Genomic DNA, 26,660 nt, shown 5'->3' with positions numbered 1-26,660 from the left:
TAAGCCATACAGAGAAAGACAGATACCATATGGTTTCACTCTTATGTGGATCCTGAGAAACGTAACAGAAACCCATGGGGGAGGGGAAGGGAAAAAAAAAAAAAAAGAGGTTAGAGTGGGAGAGAGCCAAAGCATAAGAGACTGTTAAAAACTGAGAACAAACTGAGGGTTGATGGGGGGTGGGAGGGAGGGCAGGGTGGGTGATGGGTATTGAGGAGGGCACCTTTTGGGATGAGCACTGGGTGTTGTATGGAAACCAATTTGACAGTAAATTTCATATATTAAAAAATAAATAAATAAATAAATTAATTAAAAAATAAAAATAAAAAAAAAATAAAATACTTTTGTATGCCCATTATAAAAAAAAAAACACTATAATATGCGTTCATTTATTTCTTTATTTTTTTTTTGTTTTATCAATGCTTTTACGGGTAGTTTAAAAATAACATATTCACCTGCTACCTACAATGTTAGTGTTCACAGAATAGTAAAGCTGGAAGGCAGTTGGAGATCATCTGGTTCAAACCCCATAGTTTAGAGATGGGAGCTGATGTTTCAGAGGAGTGAGTGGCTTGATCAAGGTAATAGAGGTTGTTGACAGAAAGAATAAAGAATGAGACTGCCTTTAAACACACAGCAAGCGTTAAGTGTTGAGGATTTCATATGAAGTTTCACTTTGCAGGGAATATACAATTCAAATTCCCAAGGTCAGTTTGAGATTTTTTTTATTTCTACAAACTCCATTAATAAATATGATTTTTGCATGTTGTGGAGTAGAGGTTATAGCCTTCTCTGTTCAAAAATTTCACAATATTTAGTCACTTATAGGAACATTTATAAAGAGTTTAAAATATAGGTATATGTTTAAATATATACATACATAGTTAATATAAAATCACTTAGATACAAAGGCAGTATTTTTCACTTATTGCATATTTGTGAGAAAATATATGAGACAATGGAAGAAAAATATGTTTAGAAAGGAAAATGTACGATACTGATACTCTGTCTCTTCTTAAGGGGCTAAAATTATGATTTCTGGAAACACCAGAAGTAGAAAAAGTGCAATAGAGTCTTTCCAATAGATAAATATTCTAGGCATGGAACTAATGTCAGCTTGCTTCATTCATGAAGCAAACACTTATCAGACTCTAGCAATGCACACAGCTCTGTGTTTTGCACACACAGAGCTTCCAAAAGATGGAACGGAATGCAGGATCACGCTACTATGGGGAAGAGAAATTAGAACAGCTTCTCAGTTCCCCAACACTGAGTACAAATTTCCCATCCCACCAACTTACAAGTGTTCAAGACCAGGAATCTCAAAGAGAAAGGAAGAGGCAATAGGAACAGGAGTTAGAGAAAGAAAAAGAAAAGGAAATAAAGGAAAACATGAATAAGCTCTAGACATGCTTGTGCCCACCCTAAAGAGTCACAGTAAAGTTTTTTTAATGCACTAATATTCTTCCTTCCCTCCATTTAACATATCGAACTTTCATGTGTCCCGAGGCAGAGCAACCATTTAAAATATATTGGATCAGAAATAATTAAATTAGTTGTATTTTTTAATGATATGATACAAAAAGAATATAATTCAAAAGAAAATTTCTAAATGTGGCTAATAGGAAGAACTGGCTTCGTTTTAGAGATTATAATTAACAAGTGAAATGGCAATGTTCCCAAGTTTCCTTCAGCCTAAGGTGTCATGGTTTTTGGAACATGTTTTCCAAGAGTTTTAGAAATCTTAATATTAACTCTGCAAAATTTTAACGCTTGGCATCCTCATTCAGTCAAAGGCTGTGCAAAAATTTATGTGTCTAAATAACTCACTGGAGAGGATACACCTAAGACACTTAACAGCTGGGTAAGTTCAGATGTGTTCACAGAGCAAAAGCCCACTCTAAAAATTAAGCACAAGGTTGGGCAACATTTTCAAAATAATTGCCGTTTTTGTAGCAAGAAATATATATTAAAACATACCCTCCTTTAAAACATTAGTCAACAGATTTAAATTTTCCATAGCTGTTCTTCTCCATGTAACTAAAAAAATTCAGAAACTGTGGAAGGGATGGATAAAGAACCTTGACTACCTCAGGCCCTGTTCCAGGTGTCCTTTTTAAAAGCCTCCCTCATTTCAACCAAGTTACACATCTTGACACGCTAACTGTCACCCAATCATTGCCTCACAGAAGTCATGATTTAATATAATGATATTTTTCCTGTACTAATTCTGTAGCCACACTGACTGATCTTCTGGGTAACCTATTGTGAATGGAACACAGGATATACTTGAAAAACATTTGACTAGACCCTCCTCTCCTGCTGCTGCAAGAGAATGGTTTCTTCCTAAGTCACAAATCTATTCCGAATGTTAATTAAATATTTACAAGGTACTTTAAAATCCTTCCTGAATGCTAATATGAAAATAGCAACCTAGGTTCATTTGAATAGGCAGAAATTTTTGCCCTTCCAAATTAAGGGCCTCTGGCCTCTAAGTTTAATTCAAATAATCCAAGGATTTGAAAAAAAAAAAAAAGAATTGAGCACCTACTATGTACAAGGCCCTGTGCCAGATGTAAAGACAAAAGTAAACTTTCCGGGACTAGAAAATTTGTCATAAATGACAGCATTGCATATTATTTAATTCACACCATTTCCCTCTTGGCTTAAAGGCCAAATTAGATGCAAAACACTCACCTTTTTAGCATTAAGCTTTTACCTTGCTCCTTAACATACAACACTGTATCTAGTTACATAAAAATATGGTATTTTCTACATATTAACATATATTTCCACATTTTATTCATTAGGTTTTTGAGAGTATTTTAGCATGAAGTTTTCATTTATTGTATCCCAAAATAAAAATAGCATCAAAGTCCTTTTGCAACTCCCAAAACACAGTTAGGGAATAATGATCATATGCTAAAAAATGTAAAATGCAATTTGTGCTGTGCCCCATTTACTACAAAATCACTACGAACAATGCATTTTGTACAGTATATTGCTCCAGGGAAACTGGATCAGCATCAGGAATGAATAAAGAACACTGCATCTGAAATCAGCTAATTCTGCTTCAGTGCTTTTAAAAACTATTTGTTATGATATTGCTTCCTGTCAAGCACATAATGTGATATTTTCCTCAATAAAACTAAACAGTTGCTGTAATTTCAGTTTCCCTCATTTTCCACTTTTTAAGCACTAAATATTTAAACAATGCAGACCTGGAAGTCTCAAACCAGTCATCTGATCCACACATCTTCTTGCCTAAGGTACAGTTACTACCTAGACAGGGGGCTATTCTGTCACACAGAAATACGTGAAGGCAGCTGTTGAGGTCCTTACCTGCCCGCAGGCCAGGCCCATTCCTCTTTCTCCCATGCCATGTGGACATGATAAATTTAACTCCAGGGCATCTGCTCCAGAAGCCTTTACAACGGGGAAGGAAAATGAAAGAAAAGGCAAAGCTTTATTTGCGTCCCGATGTGCTTTCACCATTCATAACATAGGTCACATTTTTCAAATTTAAACTCTTCTGTTTTCTGCATTATAGCTATCTTGTGAGGTATATTCTGACTCTCAAATTAGAATTTCTGTAACAACAGCAATAATAGCCACAGCAAATATTTTTTAAGTGCTTATAAGAGGACACTCACTGTTCTATGTGCTTTATATTCGGTGTCTTTAATTCTCATAATCCTTGGATTAGCAGGACACCAAATTCACAGACAAGGAAACTGAAACACAGGGGAGTTAATGACAAGCCTCATATATTAAGTGACACAGCAGAGATTTTAACTCAGGTCTGTTTGACGTCACATTTATTCTTCCCTACACAGCTTTTACTTTTATAGAAACAAATCTTACTAATTCTGGATACTTGGTCCAGGAAGTAGCAGTGCAAAGAAAAATACAGTAGGCTACCGGGAATGCATACAAGTAAAAATTTAAATGTTTTTAACTGAAAATCAATTGTATTGTATTGAAAATAAGTCCATGATAAGAAACATGAAGTGCAGATAGTTTTGTCTTTAATAATTAAATAGGATTCCAATTTAACTCATTAATTCATGAGTATACAAAATGGGTCCTGTGAAAATGAACACAATAGTTCCCTCCTAGTGTTCTTAGACTACTTGAAGAATCGTAGAATTCTTGAGAAGTCTTCTGTAAAAAATTCTAAGAACAAGCAAAACACTTTTTTAAATAGTTTAATATGGTAATTTGAGGGATGGGGGATAAACTATTCAAGTTTACATATTATTTTACCTAACTTCTAGAATTTCTCCAACACCACAACTAGGTCAACTAGAAGCTTGAGTCAGTTTCCATAACATTATAGCATGTCTATTACATCATGCAAAGGCTTTAAAAATACTGTTCACTACTTTCTAAGTGTATCAACAGACCTAGCTGTTTCTTCAAGGGCTCACTTTTCTTCCTAATTGTTCAAGACTTTAGCCTATTTTTTTCTGCTTTGTAAATTGTAAGTAGGACCTCAACAAACTGAAGAATTCTAGCTAGCTATTTCTTGGTCAACCTTCTTAACCACCTTTGTTCATGAGTGAATCTGCTCTTTCTTTTACACATTTGTGAAAGTTCATTTGATCATTCAGCTTGTTTTCTAATACTGTTTCATTATGGTTTCTGATTCCCTAATTCAGTTTTAAAATGCTTCATATTATCTGAAAATTACCATGAATCATACTGTTTTTTTTTTCCTGCTGGTTTGGTGATGAGCATGAACAAAGCACAGCCTAAATTCTGAGTTCTAATCCTAGGTTTGCTAAGGAATCGGGGATACTTTACGAAGTCAGTTGATCTTTGTCCCCATCTGCTCAAGTATTAACTGTAGATAATAGGACCTATCTCAAAATCATGCCATGTGGGAATTACCAGCTTAATTAAAAGATTGTGCATTGCAATTATATACAGTATTGCATTTTTCTTAGTCTTAGTTATTTCAAATAGTTCCTTTAGACTTCTTTATTTAGTTGAAATGCAGCAATTAATAGCAAATCAGTTCCACAACATTTTGGATTAGATAAACTTTAGGTGGTATTTGTATATATTTACATTATACGTATTTCCTAAATTGTAAGTGAAAGCTAAGGTTACAATTAGACAATAATAACTAATATTCATTGAGTACTTACTTGCAATATGCCAGATACTTTACTAGGCTCTTTGTCATGAGATATATCATTAGCCCCATTTTACAAATGATAAAGCAGAGGTTACAAAGAGTTCAAGTGACTTGCTTAATATCTCTAATCTTGTAAAACCAAGTGTTTCAGTCCAGAGCCTATGTTTTTACTCACTATCATAACTTATTAGAAATCATTAATTCCAAGGCTGGAGTTGATACAGTGGGTTAAGAAGATGTAACATTTAACATCCTTAAAGCTTCTAAACTTGAAGTAAAATTAAAATCTTGTAAAACCACCTATCCAATTTAAAGGCTTTTCAGTGACTAATTAATAAAGATTTCCCCAGTATTATACACAAATACAAACACATCTGAAAAGGCCTTTGATTATCTCAAAACTGAGATAATCCTTCTCAAGGTGACACTAAGAGACAGGGAACATTCATTTGGCCTCTGCTTGAATATTCTTGTCACAGGATGTACACCCCCTTAAAAGGCAGTTAATTCCATTTCCAAGCAACTATATGCATTCAAAAAGCCTTAATTGCTGAATTAGCATGAAATGTTAAATTAACTGAAACTGGGCTTGCATTCTGACTCTTGTTAGTTACAAGCATTTCGGTTTACTCATTTAGCCCAGAGTTTATGCTACCTAACCTAAATGATTACACAATAAAGTAGTCTAGTGAAGGCCATGACATAGAAAATTTGCTGTTTCTAATTTCATACATTATCTGCTTATCACCCATTTATTTACATGAAATAGAATGTATATGTTAATAGCCTAAACTCTGGAGGCAGATTTCGTGGGTTCGAATCCCACTTTTACTATATACTATATCTATAGTCTTGGGCATATTATTTAACTATCTTTTGCTTCAGTTTCCTCATCTACAAAAAAATGGAAAGCAATGGAAGTAACTCATAGGTTGCTTTTGGAAGATATATATAAATTTAATAAAAGTGAATGAGTTACAACAGTGCCTGGACTATAGTAAATATTATGCAAGGGTAAGCAATTGCTGTCTATCTATCTGTTTCTTTGTCTGTCTCTCCATCCATATATTCATCTATCCATCCATCCATCATCCAGGCATCCAATTAGAATCTCCAACTTGCCCTTCTCCAGTCTTGACTTGTAAAAGGATTTAAAGTAACTATCTACACTTCGTGGGGAGGGGGAAGAAAAGAAAAAAAATATTGTAAGTAATTATAAGAATAGTGGGAGCAGTGTAGTTTCTAAAATTCTCTGAATCACTTTATAAAAACTCTCAGAGAAACCAGAGTAGCAAAAACATAAACCTTTGCACAGTATATACAACAAAATCAGATACAAACTTCTTCCTCTTCTCCCTTTCTTACCCCTCCCTTCCCTCCTGATTGATATAGTTTTAAAGTCATTGGGTGGGACAGAGCAAGGTAGCTGACCTAGAGGATTTAGAAGGATCCAGGAGAGCCCAGTATGGCTTATCGGAGCCCAAGAACAGTGAGACGGATGTCCATGTGGAGGGTGGTTTGATGTAGTATATCAGAGCCCAAGTGGGAAGGAAAGGCTTCCATGGGTGGTGGGGCTGGCAAAAAGCATCAGAGCCCAAGCAGGGTGAGGATGGTGTTTCTTTGGGGGGATGAAAGGTACACTTCTTGAATTTTCTCTTAATTTCATCTCTTAAAAGAAAATACAATGCCCATTGTTGACTTCGTATGTATCAACACTGTCATCTAGTCTAATCTGTTCAAAACTGGAGGCATAAGTTCTCCAGGATCTTAAACTACTTTTAAGTGGATTTGGTACAGGTAAACACTGAACTGGCTTGGGCCTTACTGGACACTAAGTCAGTGACTGTCTCTTGTCTGCAAGCTGGTGTCCACCTTTCCTGACTGCATTCAGTGTGCTAAAGATCACTCTTCACAGACATATCCACCTGCTCCTACACATTTCTATGGTTCACCTTTGCTTTCTGCCCCAGCCTATTTGAGATCTCCTAATTCTAACATCTATTTAGTTTAACGACACACTGCTAGCCCAAATTCAGGTTAAAAAAAATGGTAAGAACCCAGCTTTTCCGTAGTTTGTTTGGACTCCCTGCTAGGAATAGTGTGGCCACCTGGTCTTGACACCTGAGCATTTTCCCTGGACCTTTCTCAGTAGGTGACATCCTACCAATCGTGGTCAGAACTTTGGCAATCCCTCATCAGGTCCCTGGCTTAAAACTTTCTACTTTGTATCTTAATCACCTCAAGTTCATTGGTGCCAAATAAAGTGCCACTCTTCCCATTTATTCTGTAATTGTTTGCTCTTTGTTTGTCATATATCAGTATACCAGCTCTGTATCCCTATTTTGCTTCAACAAATATTTGAGGGATAACCACGGGTGGGCAAAGCCTTGTGCTTGGGATTGGAGATTAAGTGGTGAACCAGCCAGGAGTCTCCACCCCCAGGAGCTTGCTGTGTAATAAGCAGGACAGAGGTTAATGAGCGAATGACACCACTGTGATTACCACTGTATTAAATGCCACAAAGGAAAAGCACAGGCAGAAGTACACCTAGATTTTGGGGAGCCTGAAGCGTAAACACATCAGGGAAACTTCATTAAGAAAAAAAAATAAGTAAAAATTACAAATCCAAAATTAGGTACAGGGGTTTAGAAGTAAACTTGGGCAAGTAAGCCCTGAAGTATATGTTTCATTAGTTTTATGGTAAACTGGCTTCTGAAGACAGGATCTTAGAAGGAGTTAGGCAGAGGGTTTAACCTACCAGTCAGGGGACTCAGAGTTGAGAACAAGAGAGCATTGTATGAGTAAGAGAGAATGTTCCAGGCCAAGGGAATAGCAAAGGCCGTCAGTTCAGAGTGTGTCGGAGGAGTAAGAGGAGACCAGCAGGTGCTGGGATGTGGATACCAAACTGAGGATGATGCTGGGGAAGCAGGCAGGGTCCAGAACATGGTGGGGGGGCTTACAGGTAAAGGTAAGGATTTTGCATCTTAAGAAGGAGAGTGGGAAGGTTTCGGATTGCCTGAGGGCAAGCTGTCTCATAAACTTGGATTAGGGTGGTAGCAATGCATATTGAGCCATATTCAATTTATCTGCTGGTTCAAATCTGATGGCCTTACTTGCCACTCAAGTTTTTGCCACTAGCTTGAGAAGAGACCTCAGTCCCTGATGCTGTTCTCACAACTTCTACCCCTGCCAGTTCTCACAGCTCCCTCAGCATGGGAGCCGGGCTTTGCCACAGCTGCCACTGTATCTGTCAAAGTGACAGCCCCAGAAGTACCCATGTGCACACCTGACCAAGAGGCTCTAGCTTTTTCCTAGGTTCTGGGTTTAGATGTCACAACATCTCACAAGACACATCAAACAAGAAACAAGAAATGTCTCACAACATGCTGTGGGATTTGGCTTCCTTATTGGCAGCTGCCCTAAAGTGGGCAGGATACACAACCCAGGAGTGCAGAGAAAGGCAGAACCCCGGGTGTGAAATTTGACCAGTGAGAGACAGTAGACAGAAAGGAACCAGTAGGTACATCTCTCACCCTTCTCCTCTGAACTGTTGTGAGGCAGGATGATTTCACAAAGCACTCTCCATCCCACAGGACAGAGCAATTAGCTCCATTTCCTTGTGAAGCGGGAGCCAGCCTGGAATGTACCACACAGGATCTGCTTTCCCTTCTTCCTATCTAATTTCCCTTTTGCTCCCACCCTTCCTGCTCTGGGCTTGTATCCTTCATTAAGCATCTTCACATTACCTTTGACCCAGGCTCTGTTTTCTAAGCTAATACGCATTAAGAAAGAAATGGATTCAAGATCTATTAAAATCAGTTCAAGATCTGTTTAAGACCTGATATTGTCAGCGTTCCATATGGTTCAGTTTGGTGTATTTCTGATCTTTCTGACTGGGGTATCTTTCTAGTATGATGGGTGCTATATCTTATTCACCTCTGTTTTGGCTGGCAAGAGACTTTGCACATAGTAGGTGTTCCATAGATCTTCCTTTGCATGGAATTGGAGTAGGTTATCCATGTCCCAGAAAAGTAGGAAAGGCTGTGATCAGATACAGAAAACTTGAGCAGACCCTAACAATGCTACTGATTTCACACCAAACTGTGAAAACTTTTCTAAAGGCTGCTTCTTTTCTATGGTGTTCACAAAACAACAAATTCAAACCAGGTTGAAGAATGCATAAAAGATGACAATAAAAGCATGTGCATTCTTGGGTTAAACTGAAAAGGAAGGTTTGGTTCAGTATGGTTCTATTTCCGGGAGGAAACAAAGCTTTCTAAAAAAAATATGCACATGATAGGACCACATGGGTGGCTTAGTCGGTTAAGTGTCTGACTCTTGACTTTGGCTCAGGCCATGATCTCGCAGTTTGTACAATCAAGCTCTGCATAGGGTTCTGTGCTGACAGCACAAAGCCTGCTTGGGATTCTCTCTTTCCCTCTCTCTAACCCTTCCCTACACACACATGCTTGCTTTCTCTCTCTCAAAATAAACAAATGAACTTAAAAGAATATATTTAAAAAGTATGTACATGGTAGGGGTGCCTGGGTGGCTCAGTTGGTTAAGAAGTCGACTTCAGCTCAGGTCATGATCTCACAGTTCATGAGTTCGAGCCCCATGTTGGGCTCTGTGCTGACAGTTCAGAGCCTGGAGCCTGCTTCAGATTCTGTGTCTCCCTCTCTCTCTCTGCCCCTCCCCCATTCTCTCTCTCTCAAAAATAAATAAACATTAAAAAAATAAAATAAAAAATATGTACATGGTAAAGATGACATACTGGATATATATTAATTTTTAAAAATGTCATTTAGTTGAATTCAGCATATTTTAAGAATGTACCTAGGTTCTATTTTTTTTAACCATCCATATGGTCTTAAATGTTTATTTAGAATAGTAAAATACTGGGGCACCTGGGTGGCTCAGTTGGTTAAGCATCCTACTCTTGATCTCGGCTCAGGTCATGATCTCACAGTTTGTGAGTTCAAGCCCTGCATCAGGCTTTGCCCTGACAGCACACAGCCTGCTTCAGATTCTGTCTCTCTCTCTCTCTGCCCCTCCCCCACTTGCTCTCTCTCTCTGTCTCTCTCTCTCTCTCTAAATAAATAAATAAAGTTAAAAAAATAGAATAGGAAAACACAGTTGTAGCCTCTGGTGAAACAAATAATAATGATCCTTCCTCGTGCAAATTTTCATTCTGACACAGTTTCTCACTCTTTGCTTTTTCATGTTCTTGTACAAGTTGATCTGTCCTGCTGTTACACACGTGTCATTTCTGTTTTCAGATATAATAGTAAAGAGCTCATAACAGATTTCCTTGGTTCCCTATTGTGTAATTCGAAAATTAATGTACTATAAGGAGAGGAACTTCATGAATTTAAAGTATATTCATCATCACATTAAGTCATCTGCTGAACTTAAAACTCGTGCTAGAACAGCTGGTGTGATAGTTCAGATTTCTTACCGCCCATTATCAACACCCCCCAAAGAAATGTACACTGTAAGTGGTATAGTAAGTTTGGTTTGAATGGGTTTTTTTTGTTTGTTTGTTTGTTTTTGTTTGTTTGTTTGAATGTGGGATCTTCTACTGTAAAAAAAAAAAGAAAATCTGTTTTAATCTCTTTTGAAGCATGCATTCATAAAAACAAAACTGACTCTACAAAGCGTTATTGGGTACCTATCAATGAGCTATGATGAATCATGCTGCCTAATGCGGCCCTCCAGGGGGATGTCCCCTCCAGGGGATAGCTCCTTCATGCGATATGCCCTGGGACGGTCCATATTTTAAGATTATAGAAAAGATTTTTTTTTAATTGACAGCATCTATAGATTGACCTTCTTGTTATGTAGATGGCTTTCCTGGGGACAGATTCTATAGACTGGTTTGACCCAATGGAAAGCATAACTTTTTCTTTCTAATTTTTTTCTCTTCTTTTTATCCTCTCTTCCTTCCTTTCCTTTGTTTTTGCTGTTCTTTTTTTTTGTTGTTGTTATGAGTACTTATGATATTAAATAAAACTGCAATTAAATAAATAGATACAGAATGTGAGAAATGTGAAAAATATCTTTAACTTTGTTGGTATGTTACTAATAGGAAGGCTTTGGACTTTTTAAAAGTAAAATTTGTTTATTTAAAAGTTAATGCTCATTACTGAAGAATATATTTATTTGAAAGTATTTTATTCTACAGAAAGGCAGAGAAGCAAGCAGCGTGATAAAGCCATTCATCATAGTCAGCTTAAAATTGGCAAAGCTCATGCCAAGCACAGGTTCTGTGGAAGATTTCATGGTCAATTAGGTAAATACACGTATAAAGTGGACCCAGCACTAAAGATCACGAAACCAATTACTGATCATGTTTAATTTCACCCCTTTAAGTCCCAGAAGTAATTTTTCCCTCACAGTTTTAAGATATCCAAATAAAATGTACAATTTTTGAACACGATAGAAGGCTTTATAATATTTTATAATGTACAGTCATTAGTATATAAGCGTTGTTAGATTTAGCCTTCTACATTTCTGAGAGGTTTTCAAGAAACCCCAGCTGAAGCTATCTAGATTATTTTTCATGACAGCATGACGGACATAAGTATACAATTTTAAGTATGTATTTTTCTATTTGAAATACAAATTGGAGGCACATGGTTAGTTGTTTGCATTTGTGCAAGATTCAATTTATATTATAGAAAACCTGCTGACTAGTGTTCAATTCAGGAGCATTCTGTCCTACCATTTTATGCATGTCTGTATTTAAACTAGAATAGTATTAAACGAACCTTTTATATTTTAAATATTCAAGAGTTTTATATTCAAAATTTCTTCTCGCTGTCAAACTAGTTTGCCTAAAGGCAAGGTAAGATCCTGTTACACTCTCAAAGGTAGAATTAAATTTTATCATGGCATCCATCATAATATACAGTTTGCTTAATATGCAAATAAAGAGTATATGGATTCAAAGAATAAAGGATTTTTTAGGTACTGTGTGAAATCCAAGGGACCACTTTCATAGAATAGATTCCTTTTAAATTTACATTTCCATCATTTTAATGAAAACACAGGGTAAACAAATTATAATAGAAATGTTTTAAGTTACCATTTTCCATTCAATTTTACTTCTACTGTGTTATTTTTCATGGCAGCTCTTTATTTAAAACTAATAAAAATGGAAGAGGAGAAATAAAATAAATATATACTAAAGAAATCATTACCTCAGCCATTTTGGAGAGCTCCATCCAGTCATTTTTGCTGTAACTGCACATGATGCTAGCAATCACAATCTTTAAAACGAAAAGAGGGAAAGAATGTCAGTTCAAATGGTTATGCTTTTGTACACAAGGGTATATTGATATTTACATATATATGTTTACAATGGTAAGCTATAGTCTAAAAATTAGTTTTGATCCACTGAAAGAAAAATTATTAAAAAACAACAGAGTCTTACAGTGAGGCAAAGAATGAGATTCTGGGCTTCGGACTTATGTTAGAGATTTTCTCATTTACTACCTCTGAATTCTTAATGTAAGTTACTTAACTTTTCTGGTCCTCCACATTCTTATTTTTAAAATGGAGAGAACAATGTGGACTTTGTCCACCTCAGAAAGTGATAGTGGGACTTACATACATTTGTGCATGTGAGAGGGTTGTCTATATCACACAATGACATAGAAATGTTTATTAATATAATTTCTGCTGTAGCTAAAAGTTTCAAGATACGGAAAAGAAATAAATTAGTGTTTTCTTCAATCATATCTTATTACAGCATGGATAATAATACCTTACATATTCACAGTGCACTATAAGTTTAAACTTTGTTAAATGCTGATTATTTGACTATTTACAATAATCCTATAATAGAGGGTACATAGAATGATAGCTACTAATATCTGCTCTGAAGCCAGAATATCCGCATTAGAACTCTATCACTGACTGTGTGGCCCCAGGCAAGTTATTTAGTTTCTTCAATGGTTAAACATGGATAATAGTATGACTTACATAGGAAAGAAATAATGGAAGTTGCTAAAACTTACATAGCTCTTATGATGCTGTAGGTACTGTTTAAATGGTTTTTACTTCATTCACTTAATTAATTGTTCCCAACGCTATTTTCCCCATTTTATAGAAGATGCTGAAGTACTGAGATGCACAAGTAGCACAGATAAGAGGGAGCAGAGCCAGGACTCAGACCCAGGCAGTTTGACTGGGAATCTGTGCTTTTAACCACTAGATTTTGCTGGCCCAAAGCAAGCATTCAATACATGTCATTAGTTTTTTTTATTATTAACATTTAAAGACTGAGATTGAACCACAAAGAGTTTGTGCCAAGCCTAAAGTTGCAGAATCTGGAGGAAGAGTCCACTAAAACCACTAACTATGCTCTCACCACACTCAGCTTTCTTATATATGTCTAGAAAACAAAACAAAACAAAACAAATATATGTTGTAAATGCTTTCAACATTGACAGAAACAGAAAATAAGTTGGGATCATACACCATGAAAACCACGGAGACAACAAGCCTGACTGTAACGCTGGTTAATTTTTTTTCTCTCCTGATAGAGTATAATCTCCATGGGAGCTGGGCCTGCTCTGTATCATTCATCATTTCACCTACAATAATCAGCATGGTGCTTGGCACACAATAAGACTGAGTGAATAAATGAATGAGGTCACCAAAAGTTTAGGAGCAGGGAGTTGCTTTATCAGCTCTTCCTTTTTTTTATTTGTTTTTTAAAATGTTTGCTTGTTTATTTTGAGAGAGAGAACAAGAGCTGCAGTGGAGGAGGGACAGAGAGAGAGACACAGAATCTGAAGCAGGCCCCAGGCTCCGAGCTGTCAGCACGGAGCCCAATGTGGGGCTTGAACCCATGAACCATGAGATCATCACCTGAGCTGAAGTCGGATGCTTAACAGACTGAGCCACCCAGGTGCCGCTATCAGTTTATCCCTTTAAGATTAAGCAGAAATGAGTATCTTGAGTCAGAGTAGGGAAAAAATAAACAACAGATGAAAAGTGTTGGCAAATAATTATCATGAGTCAGAGTGAAGAGTGAGCAAGGCTGATCTGGGTGTTGGTCTTGGTGATAGAAAAAAGGGTCAGATGTTAAAATACACAGAACTTGTGAACTAGACAGAGCAATTGAGAAACAGGGATCAGAAGATCTGAGAGTTTGAATCAGATAAAGGTGGGACAATGATGAGAAATAAGATTGATTCCTCTTTAGAGAGAGAACAAAAGGAAGAAAGTAAATGATGAACAGAAGAGAAAAGTTAAGAATGCCTAATTATTTTGGGGTGAGTTCAGGAGTCAACATTTGTGTCCAGTGAGAATGCAGCTTTTAAGAATTTGGAGAAACAAATGTTAAGAATGACACATGGCCTTTTCTCTAGGGCTAAAAGAAAGGGAAAAGTCACATTCCATGCTTGCCCATTTGCTAGCTAAAAAAAGGATCACCAGCATAACTTATGAACCTTCAGTAAGAGATGCTTTTTCTGCCCTTTTCACGTGATCTAAGATCAGCGATATTTTGCCCCCCTCCCTATTTTGAAAACTAACCAGTGAGAAATACCACAGTGTACACCTGATCTTCTAGGACGAGACTAATACCTCCTGGTGAGTATCCTCCGCATGAAAAAAAAAGGAGCCCATCTAAAAGGAAAATCAAATGGGTGCAGGTCAGACAGATTCCTATTGTCCTCGGTGGCTTCAAGGTAAGAAAAAAAAAACCCAAATTTTAAAAACAAAACAGTTAATAAAAAGAGTTTGGAAATGGGCAGAGCCCCCAGGCTTGTTGCTAAAACTTTAAAGGCAGGGTGAGATCCAAAGTTCAAAATGAAAAACAGATTTTAGCATTAGATACAAATGCTTCTATGGTGAAAGTAATAAACAGTATACTAAGGTTTTTTTTTTTTTTTTTTTTTTTTTAAATTTTTTTTTTTCAACGTTTTTTTTTTTTTTTTTTAATTTATTTTTGGGACAGAGAGAGACAGAGCATGAACGGGGGAGGGGCAGAGAGAGAGGGAGACACAGAATCGGAAACAGGCTCCAGGCTCCGAGCCATCAGCCCAGAGCCTGACGCGGGGCTCGAACTCACGGACCGCAAGATCGTGACCTGGCTGAAGTCGGACGCTTAACCGACTGCGCCACCCAGGCGCCCCTATACTAAGGTTTTTAGGGAGTTTTATTATTTAAATCAAGACAAGCAAAAAAAAACCCCAAAAAACAAAAGCCAAACATGCCTCTAATTATGAAAAGTAATCCTCAGGTTCACATTCCTATAGAAATATGAAGCAGGTGCTAAATCAGCACAACATCCTCCTCTCCCATGGCCCTCCTAGGCAACCGTGGAGGACAACAGGGAAGACCCTTATAGTGGGCAGGACTCAGCTAAGCAGATAGCCTGACCAAAGAAATCTGCTGCCAGGAAAATAATGTTTACCAGCACTGACTAGTAAATGACTAGTAAATAACCATGTTTACTAGCATTGACTAGTTATGCTCTCAACTAGTGTCTAACCTGGTTCCACTTTACTAAATGGCCATTTTAATTTTGACAAAGCTGTTATTGCTTCAAATATATATTGATTGTGTTGGGGTTGGTTAAAGTCATTTTTGCCCTATAGGTCCTGAGGATCATGAGAAGCCATGGTTGGGCTTGATGGAGAGAAATAAATATTACCCAGATAATTGTCCTGAACATCAAGAGCCCTGGTGCCACCAAATGCCTGGGGATGCAGTGACTTGGTATGATTTGGCATGGGCTGTCACTGGGGAAGGGTGACCACAGGTGGGAGAGAAACATTATGTTAAGCAGAGGTAGATTTTTGTGTGTGTGCTCTAAGCAGTCAAGCACTACCTTGTTCTTCTTTCCTCACTTTCTGAAACAGACTCTACGTTCTTGCCCAAAAAACAAAAAGTATCTCTAACAGGGCTGATCATAGCAATCAGCCACTCTATTCCTGTGGAAGTCCTGCACTGGAGCTGGGAAGATAACAATTCTTTTTCTCACTGGTCCCTAAACTGGAATGAAGTGTGTTGAGAGCTGCTGGTGACCCCCAACTGACTCTTCACTTAACCGATCTTGCCACCTCCACCCAAAGCTAGTTATGCTAGGGAAAAATAAAGCAGAGACAGGGAAGTAGAAAATGTGTAATGGGAAGAGACCTATGCTAGCCACTTTTAAGCTAGGTGTACCACTAACACATCTGTATGTGTGAACTAACACCACTTTATCTTAAGAAAATTCAAGTTGTATCCTGCTATCTTTCACTTAGAGTCTTGACAATTATTACATTTAAAACTAAAATTGGCACTTTTGAAATAACTTCCTAAGCAATTTTTTAACAGTCAAGTAAATGTAAGGGAAAAAAATCTACATTATTTTTAAAATGCCAAATTGTCTTCATAGTCTAAATATTCTTAATCTAAAACCAACTGATATTTTGGGAAAATATGTGATGACATTCTACTTCAGGGGAATAAAAATGACCCAAAAATCATTTTATTCTTTATTAAAACATATTAGGATTTTTCAAAGAGTCTGGCTAAAAGATATTAACATTAAAAGGACACTGGGCATAATTTAATCTTTCTTTGATGATTAGAAAGCCTTTCCGTATTTTAGTGTGCTTGGTTTTTAGGCAAGCAAGAAAGGACAGGGCTTTGTTTTCTTCCCATGAAAAAAGAGAATTGATGGATATTTTATATTGTGAAACATCATGCTATATTACTAGAAATAAATATTCGGTGAAACATTTTCTTAAAGCCAGGGTAACTTTTGCCTATATTTCACTTAAATTAGGCCATTTCTAGTGCTCCATTTTTATAACTCATATTTTAAAAATCATTGGATAATTTTATACATAGGCAAATTTATACATAGCCAAGTGCTATGTAGTGTTTGAACTACATCCTACATTTTATGACACACAGGCTAGTGGGAGAGTCAATGTCAGTCCATTAATAAGCAAATTGAGCATGTACTGTGTGCTTGCTACCAAATGACATAGAAAGGAGTTTAAGACATGGACTTAGAGTCTTTTCCATTGAACACTCAACTAATATTTATTTTTCTTTAAGTTTATTTATTTATTTTGAGAGAGAGAGAGAGAGAGAGAGAGAGAGAAAGCAAGGGGCAGAGAGAGAAAGGAAGAGAAAGAGAATCCTAAGCAGGCTCCTCACTGTTACTGCAAAGCCTGATGCAGGGCTCAAACCTACAAACCATGAGATGACCTGAGGCAAAGTCAGATGCCTAAATGACAGAGCCACCTAGGTACCCCCAACTGATATTTCTTGAGCACATACTATGTACCAGTAACTGTTCTAACTCAGAAGTGATTTAAAAAATGAAAGAAGTCCTTGCCTTCCTGTAGCTTACATTTTAGGGAGAAAAAATTATAACAAGTTAAAAAAATTATTAGGACTATTTACACATCAAGATTATTGTTAGAAAGGCATAATAGAGGACAGTAATGGAGAATCAGTGGGGTGCACAGTGCCTCCATCAGATGATGGTCAGTAAAAGGCTGTGTGAGTTGAGACATGATAGATAAGAAGGCCCCTTACACTGAAGAATGGGATGGGGAACTGGAAGACAACTGGCATTCTAAGTAGAAGAAAATACATGTGCAAAGACACTGAGGTGGGAATGAGCATGACATATTTAAGAAAAAGAGAAGGGGGCGCCTGGTTGGCTCGGTCGGTTAATTAAGCGTCCGACTTCGGCTCAGGTCATGATCTCACGGTCCGTGGGTTCGAGCCCCGCGTCGGGCTCTGTGCTGACAGCTCAGAGCCTGGAGCCTTTTTCAGATTCTGTGTCTCCTTCTCTCTGTGACCCTCCCCCGTTCATGCTCTGTCTCTCTCTGTCTCAAAAATAAATAAGAAACGTTAAAAAAAAAAAAAAAAAAGAGAAGGCCATGTGGATGGAGTTTCATGATAGGGCAAGACGAATTTAAGAGAAAATGAGACAAACAGGGGCGCCTGGGTGGCGCAGTCGGTTAAGCGTCCGACTTCAGCCAGGTCACGATCTCGCGGTCCGTGAGTTCGAGCCCCGCGTCAGGCTCTGGGCTGATGGCTCGGAGCCTGGAGCCTGTTTCCGATTCTGTGTCTCCCTCTCTCTCTGCCCCTCCCCCGTTCATGCTCTGTCTCTCTCTGTCCCAAAATTAAAAAAAAAAAAAAAAAAAAAAAAAAAAAGTTGAAGAGAAAATGAGACAAACAGTCAGTGGCCATATCTCTATGAGCCGGTCCCTGTGGGAATTGGGTTTTATTATAGGTGCAATGGAGACTAGTGAAAGGTTTAAAGGAGGGTGATAAAATAATCTGATCTGCATTTTAAAAAGATGTGTTTCACTAATTTATAGGGAAGGGAATGAAGGTGTTTCAGGATGAAAGCAGAGTCCAGTTAGATTGAAATAATGTGGCTTGCATATTACTCATGGGGATGCAGTGAAGTGGACAGTTCTGAGCTAGAACCAACAAGACTGGTCAGTAGTTAGATTCAGGAGATGAGAGAAAAGGAGAGATTGAGGCTGATCCCTAGATTATTGGCTTGAGCTACTAAGTGGAATGTAGACAGTTTACTGAGATGCAACAAGGCCTAGTCAAATAACTAGTGTGGGGTGGGGGGAGGTACTAAGAGGTTCCGTTTTCATATCTTACACATAAAATGTCTATTAAGCCTCTCTCATTAATGAGAACATAAACCACGTCACTGTATACATGAGTCTAGAACTCACTAAAGAGGTTAGAGATGAAGGCGTACATATTAGAAACTTTGAAATATAACAGTATTTAAAGCCACCTGGATAGGTGACTTCAAAGGGAAGAGAATAAAATACAGAAAAAGGAAGGGCCTGGGATGCCATCTGAGAATGTGAGGTCACAAATGCTAAGAGAGGAAAGTGTTCCAGAAAGTAAAGACCAATCCACTCTGGTGAATACAACTAAGGGTTTGTGTAAGAGAATACAGAATTGTCCATGAGGTTTGGCAATACAGCAACCATTGGTAACCTTTACAAAAAATGGTTTCAGTAAAGCAGCAAGGACAGTAGTCAGACTGGAATAGTCTGAGTGAATAGAATATACAGAAGTGGAGAGAAGTGACACACAAATCTCTCCCAAGGTTTTGGTGAGCTAGCTAAAAGATAAATGGGGCAGCACATAAATGATTATGGGAGGTCTAGGGAGAGATGTTTTTTCTTAATGGGCCATATTTGAGTATTTTTTTATGCTGGTGGAAATAATCTGGAAAGGAGGAAAAAGCTATTGAGAAGGCAAGAGGTGATGACGAATCTTTCGCATAAGTAGAAGTAAACTTTGATAGGAGCAGAGGTACTGTTTCCAGTTTAATGGGGTGGAAGAGAAGAGTAGAGAGAGAAAAAATAGGTATGGATGCAATTGCATTTATAGACTTGGTGTGAAAAAGGTAAAATTATCCTTTCTGGTATGCACATTTTTCTTAAGTAGTAGATGAGGTCTTCCGACATGAAAGAATGGGGGACAGAGGCTTAGAAATATGAGGGAGAGGTGCACCTGGGCGGCTCAGTTGTTAAGCGTCCAACTTTGGCTCAGGCCATAATCTCACGGTTCATGAGTTCAAGCCCTGGGTCAGCCTTTGTGCTGACAGAACTTATTCCAAACAACAAAACAAAACAAAACAAAACAAAACAAAACAAAACAAAACAAAAAAAACAGTGTTAAATGGCTTCTATTGTCATCCTCCCTAACTTTTAAATGAAAGAATCAAAATTCATGATTAAATTATTTTTTAAAATTACATTTCCTTTATGGAAAAACAAAAATGATTTTATTTAGCATTTTTTTTCAAACTGATTTACCATAAAGTTTGTACATTAGAAATTAAGGTGAAGAACAACTTAAAACATCTAATTGGTTACAAGCTGGCTATATTCCCAAATTCCCTTTAACTTAAAGTGTATGCTTAAAACACATGTCAGCAACACTGTTTTGGTATTCTGTAACTATATTATGAACTACATTGGAAATTCAGTCAACAATTCAGCTGCAAGACAACTTAAATTTTTTAGTAGGGAAAAACTGAAAAGTGACAAAGGTGAACAACTGTAAATTACAAGTAGCTGAGTTAGGTTTTGTCAAACAATTTAACAAAATTATCCCTAACACTACTGGGATTATATCAAGGAGGAAAATAGCATGGGACATGTGATTTTCAAAGACATTTAAACCAAGAAAATACGTTTATTAAATATTAATTAACTGTACAACATTCAAATTTTAAATGCTCTTTGTACTGTAGTAGAAATAAAGTGGAAGTGAGATTGGTACAATTTTCCTTAAATGTACACATTGAGAATAGCACATTAACAGTGAAACTTTCCTCATATTTTATATGGTTATTGCTTATTTGATGTTTGCAGATGAGAATAATATTCTTAAAGTTGTCTTTTTATATTGTTTAAAAATTCATCATTTTCTTTGTTTATTTTGGGACTAACAAATGTGCTGTTTACACAACTATTCCTAACATAGAAAAGTCATATTGCAAGTTAAACAATATGCACATAGTTTCCATAGAAAATCAGACATTTTCCACTAAAACAGGAAAAAAATAAAACACTGCATACTATTCAGAAACTGTAGTAATGGCTGCTTTTTCCTCTCCTTTTGATCACTTCTTTAAATATTTTATCTAGTTTCTGTCCCTATTCTGTCTAGGAAGTCATCTCCCCAAGGTCATCAGTGACCTTGGCAAATATATCAGATACTTTTCAGCCCGAATCTTTACTGGAACTCTCTTCAGCACTTAGTGAGCTATCTCCAGCTTACTGAAACCCTCTTCCATATGAGCTTTGGAGGTACCTCTTTTCGTTACTTTCATTTTCATTGTTCCTTCTCAGGCTCTTCTACCTCTGACCACCTTTTACATGTTGATGTCCCCAGGGTCTACTCATGGTCCTCTTGGTATCACTTCATACAGATTTCCTTGGATATCACATTCACAACAATTTCAGATCATATCCATATGTAGAAAAGTTATAAAGTGTATACCTCCAACCTATATCTTTCTCCTAAGTTCAAGAACAACATGTCCAACTGCCTTCTACCCCCTAGATTCAATTTGCTAAAGATCAAACTCTGCCCTGAATTTGTTCATTTCATGTTAAATATACTCCACCCTTTCATCCCAAGTTAGGAAACTAGATTTCCTTTCTTCCTTTCTCTCTCATCACCTACACCCAGTTATTCACCAAGTACTCTCTAGTCCACTGGTTCTTTGACTTGGCTAAGCATTGAAATCCCCTGAAGAGTAAGGAAAAAAAATAACCCTAAGGATTCTAGGATAATTTGTATGTAGTTAGGCCCAGGCATCAGGGTTTTTCAAAGATCTCCAGGTAATTCTAATGCACAGGAAAATTTGAAAAGCACTGCTCTAGTTTACTTCCTAATGATCCCTTCTAAGTATTCCTGATTCTTCATCATGACTGTCTTAGTTAAGATCCTCACCACTGTTACCCTGGATTACTGGAGTAGCTTTCTTATTAGTCTCCCTCTCTCTCTTTGCAGCCTATGCCATCTGGCAGATCCTTCTAAAGAAACAAACCTGATCATACCACACTTCTTTTTCAAATCCAACTTCAGGATAAAATCTAATTCTGTAATAAGCTGTACAAGATCACAATGCTACTTTTGCTCCAACCACACTGAATTACTTTGCTTCCTGAATGTAACATGTATTCTGCATTCTCCTGGCCATATGTCTATTCCTTTTGTCTGAATTAATAAGGAATGGTCCCTGTGCTCTAGGAGCATATGGTATAATAAAGCAGACATATGTAAATTGATAGAAAAATAATTATAGTGTATGAACCAGGAAAAAATGACAGAAGAAAGGGAAGGGTGATTATTTGTACCTGTGTGAATCAGGGAAGATATCCTAGAAAAGCAACTCCTACTAGACTCTGAAGTCATGCTTGGGTGTTTATTAGACACTGATTAGAAATAAAAGAGGCAAGAGCACTCCAGGTGGAGTGAGCAGCAGAAGTAAAGGCACAGGATGCTGTGTTTAAGAAATATGCTCTGTTTAAGAAATCTCAAGTAGTTCAGTTTAGTGTTGGGGAGAAATGAATGGATACATATCATGGGCAATGAAGCTGGGAGCATTGGTAGAAATCACGTTGATCCAGGCAGGGTCTGAAACTATGGTCCCTAACCAGTTGGGCAGTTGGATTAGAATTTTGGATTACTCTGTCCAGTAAATTCCTGCTCCTCATTTGGGCATTACCTTCACTAGGAACCCCTTCCTGTGTACTCTTCTCCCCTTGACTGGGTCAGGCACCCCTCTTCGGAGATCCTATGGCATCCTTTGCATTTCTCTGTTATAACATTATATTGTATTAAGCTGTTGTTTGTGTGTTTTTCAAAAGATGACTGAAGTTTGGGGGACAGGGCTTTTTTTCATAGGTATATCTCCAGTACCTAATATTATACCTTATACATAATTGGGATTCAATAATATTTGCTTCAAAGGAATGCTGGGACAGGTAGCTGAGGAAAGAAATTCCCAGTAATGTGCATTTTTATTACCAATCCCAGTATTTAAATGTAAGCAAATTTCTACATTCTAGAGAGAGAATTAGAAGGACAGATAGGTGGTATAAAGTAAGAGGTTCAAAAACCTCTCAGAATTTATTAAGTATACTTTATATCAAAGAACAGTAATCCATTAAATTTATGTATATATTTAAACTTACTGCACATTTTCACATGCACTATCTCATTTATTCCCTGTAATAATTATGAATTTGGAAAACTTTATACTGAGAATAATGAGCGTAGATCATTTATTTTACCAGGGTCAAGCTAATCAATAGCAGAAGCAAGGATTAAGTTCAGGTCTTTTGCCTCCAAGTTCCTCTCTACTGCATTAAGATTTACCATATTGATTTCCTATCCTTTCAATTTACATTAGAGATTCCAACTGATTTTGCATCCTCAATCTTCTTGTGGTAGAGTGTTCAGGGAGTGGGGTGGGGGAAGTGTTCTTCTCCCTGTATTCATGCCCCTTTGCAATGTAAATGTGCAGCTACTCCCAGCACATGGGGGATTTATTTACCCGCTACTGGAATGTGGACTGACTTTGTGACTTGTTTTCATCAACAGAACATGGCAAAAGTGATATTGTGCCAGTGTCCAACCAAGGCTTGAAGAAGTCTTGTCCTTTTTTGCCCACTCTGTTGAAATCCTGCCTGGCCATGTGATCAAGTTGGCATAGTCTGCTGTAGGATCAGAGCACATGGGATAAGGATGAGCCATCTAGGTGAAGCTACCTGAGACTAGCCAGCCCCAGCCCACCTGGAAATTGACTACAGAAAAAGTGGGATGAGCTGAGACAAGAAGAACCACCCAGCTTATCCCGCCCAAATTGCTAACACGCAGAATTCTGAAATAAATTAATAGTTGTTCAAATCCACTAAATTTGGGGTGAAGCACATGCTGTGTACTTACATGTGCCAAGCATTGTGCTAAGTATTTCACGTGTATATCTCTAATCTTTAGGACAACATAACAAAATAGAAATTACCAGCCCCATTCACAGATAGGGGAAAAACTTATTTTAAGATGTTAAATAACTATTCATGGTTTTTCAGCTAATAAGAGTAAATACAAATCTTGAATTATCTGGTTATAATATTTTTTTTCTCTGAATCATTTTTTCTGTGTTCCTTAATCATACATTTATTTAAGACTTTGTGGGTTTATTCCTATACATGGTAGATTTTATTCAATCCATGACAATTTTTATTACTTTCCTTCTCAGAGGTTAATGTCATTTTTATGTTCTTGGCCAATGGGTTATTTCACTACAACTCCAAAACTACCATCTAAGCTAGAAAGGAAGATGGAAGTGCCTAAGAAATCAAAAAGTGAGGGAAGACCAAGTGAGCAAGACCTAATGAGTGTTCCACTGTTTTCTAACCACTTAAACATGTTAAGAAATGAAGATAGGGTAGTACAGGCTCTTTATAACTTGGCCCCAAATCCATTGCTTTCCTGTATCTTGACACACCATAATGAACACCCTATCTATACTGCCCACCAGATATCCTTTTAGATTTCCATTCTTTTTCCCATGCTGGTCTCTCTTCTTAAGAGTACCACCCTATTCCTCTGACAGTATATCTCTTATTCACGCTTCAAGGTCTAACTCAGAGCTCATTCCTATCATACCACCCTCAATAAACTCAGAGATAGGATCACTGTTTTTATTGGGTATTAGGGTGTAGTTTACCTACTTCTATTTCAGTTCCTGTCACAGTGCATCACAGATGTGTATTTATTGATAATTACCACTGACTTCTCTTACTCCATTCCATGGGAAAATATAATTTTGATTCACTTTTGTTTTCTTTTTTGTAGGTTTATTTATTTATTTTGAGGCAGGAGAGGGAGTGAGAGGATCCCAAGCAGGCTCCATGCTGTCAGCACAGAGCCTGACACAGGGCTCGAACCCACGAACCACGAAATCATGACCTGAGCCAAAATCAAGAGTAGGATGCGTAACCAACTGAGCGACCCAGGCACCCTTCACCTTTGTTTTCTTATCATTTGGTTCAGCATTGCATAGCACCTAATACACTTTAAAGTATCTATAGAAGGCAGTATGGTCTCATTATTTGATTATTAATTTTTAAAAACTTTCTGGTTCAGGGGCACCTGGGTGGTTCAGTCGGTTAAGCATCTGACTTTGGCTCGGGTCATGATCTCCCAGTTCATGGGTTCAAGCTCTGCATCAGGCTCTGTGATGAGAGCTCAGAGCCTGGAGACTGCTTTAGATTCTCTATCTCCCTATCTCTCTCTCTCTACCCCTCCCCTGCTCATGCTCTGTCTCTCTCTATCTCTCAAAAATAAATAAATGTTAAATTTTTAAAAAAAATTTCTGGTGCATCCCTATAAAGATTATTGTACTTGCTGTAATCATGGAGAAAAAGCACATATATGAAATTACCATGTCTACCATGTAATTTTATAACTATAAGCCATTTACTGTCTTCATAGCATGACTTTGGCACTACTTTAATCTAAGATGATTAGCTGGATTTAAGTTGTTCTATCACTGTTTACCCTTCACTGAGGTTGCAGTAAGTCAACTGAAACCATGAGATTTGAATTCATTGTACACAAAAAAAGGCATGTTTCTTACACAAAACCTGTGTATGAGATTTGATTTTGCTTTTACTTAAAGATCATGATACGTTGCCTATTTTAATGTGGTTCATTCAGGAATATTGCCTTTCAAACGCACATAACAGGGTTGATTTGAAAAATGTTATGAAGCATCTATATTCCAATTTTAAACTTTTTCTATTTAGAGGCTATAACAAACATGCATTTAATGAACTGCTTTTATAAATTAATAAGACTAATAATTAACACAGTGCTAATATGTGATACAGGAATGAAAAAAAAGGAGGTTAAAAAGAAAGTAATGAAAACTCTCATTATAATCACATGGAATGATGCACTGCATTAAATAGTCTGGGCACTCCTTCCAGTACCATACATATAGCACATGGGTGTTGTAAAGATTATCGAAACATTTTCTGTAAAGACTAAATTCCCAAATGAAAATTTTATGTAAATACTAAGTGTTATTGTAATTATTTTATGAGATGTAGCTCTTTTGCTCTCATTAACTATGATTGCATGTTTAATGCACATTCAATTAGATAATTCTGTTGTGTGAGTTAGTGCTATTGTGTCTTAAGTACTGGATGGTAAGCTTCTGGAGGACACAGGCTGTGTCTTCTGTCTCAGCATATATCCCTGTGGGGTGGGACTGCCTGTTGTGTTTACCAAAGTACTTGACACATGTCAGGGACTCACAAGATATTTGTTGAATAAGAAATACATAAGTGTTGATGTGCAATATACGTTAGGTGCAATGCTTTTAAGAAGTCAAGGACTTCTAAAAACACACAACTTAGTCTTTTCCAAATACATGTTATTACTTCACAGAAATTGTATAGGATGGCTTAAATTCAATTCACCATGGGATATGCCACACAGTGTTGGAAGACTGTGCCCTGGCTGCTTGCTCAACATTACACATTCTTTCCCAGACATCACCAGGCACTTTCCCACACTTCCTTCCAGTCTTTGCTCAAATGTTGTTGCCTCAGTGACACTCTATTGAAGATTGCATACCATCCCCTCCCAGTCCTACTATCTTTTCCATAGAATATTCTATTATATCATTTTCTTATTTACTATATTTGATGTCTTTCCCCCCATCAGCTGGAATGTAAACTCCACCAGAGTAAGAATTGCTGTTTTGGACACAAAACAGTGCTGGCATGTAGGAGATGCCCCATACTTGTTAAGTGAATGATCAAATACTAACATATTATTTAATTGTCTTTCTGCATGAACTACCTATCTATAAAATGGGAATGATTTGGTTTGCCACACTTATTTCATAGTGATTATTCTGAGAATTACACGGTATTATGTATCTGACATTAAATACTTTTCAATGAAATTCAATGAT

The 26,660-nt window shown here is 37.2% G+C and overlaps 1 protein-coding gene across 1 annotated transcript in view; it reads right to left on the bottom strand.

The window, feature by feature from the left end:
* DPYD (dihydropyrimidine dehydrogenase) overlaps positions 1-26,660 on the bottom strand; it is an 863,407-nt gene that overhangs the window by 284,895 nt on the left and 551,852 nt on the right. Inside the window, exons 15-16 of the mRNA XM_058695679.1 lie at positions 12,346-12,414; positions 3,343-3,426 (exon numbers count right to left, since the gene is read on the bottom strand). Of these exons, the coding sequence (XP_058551662.1) occupies positions 3,343-3,426; positions 12,346-12,414 (153 nt within the window). The remainder of the gene's footprint in view (positions 1-3,342; positions 3,427-12,345; positions 12,415-26,660) is intronic.

This window comes from Neofelis nebulosa, chromosome 2 (assembly GCF_028018385.1).
Source record: "Neofelis nebulosa isolate mNeoNeb1 chromosome 2, mNeoNeb1.pri, whole genome shotgun sequence".
Taxonomy (NCBI): Eukaryota; Metazoa; Chordata; class Mammalia; order Carnivora; family Felidae; genus Neofelis; species Neofelis nebulosa.
The sequence above is the reverse complement of the archived record's forward strand: the minus strand, read 5'-3'. Positions and strand labels throughout refer to the sequence as shown.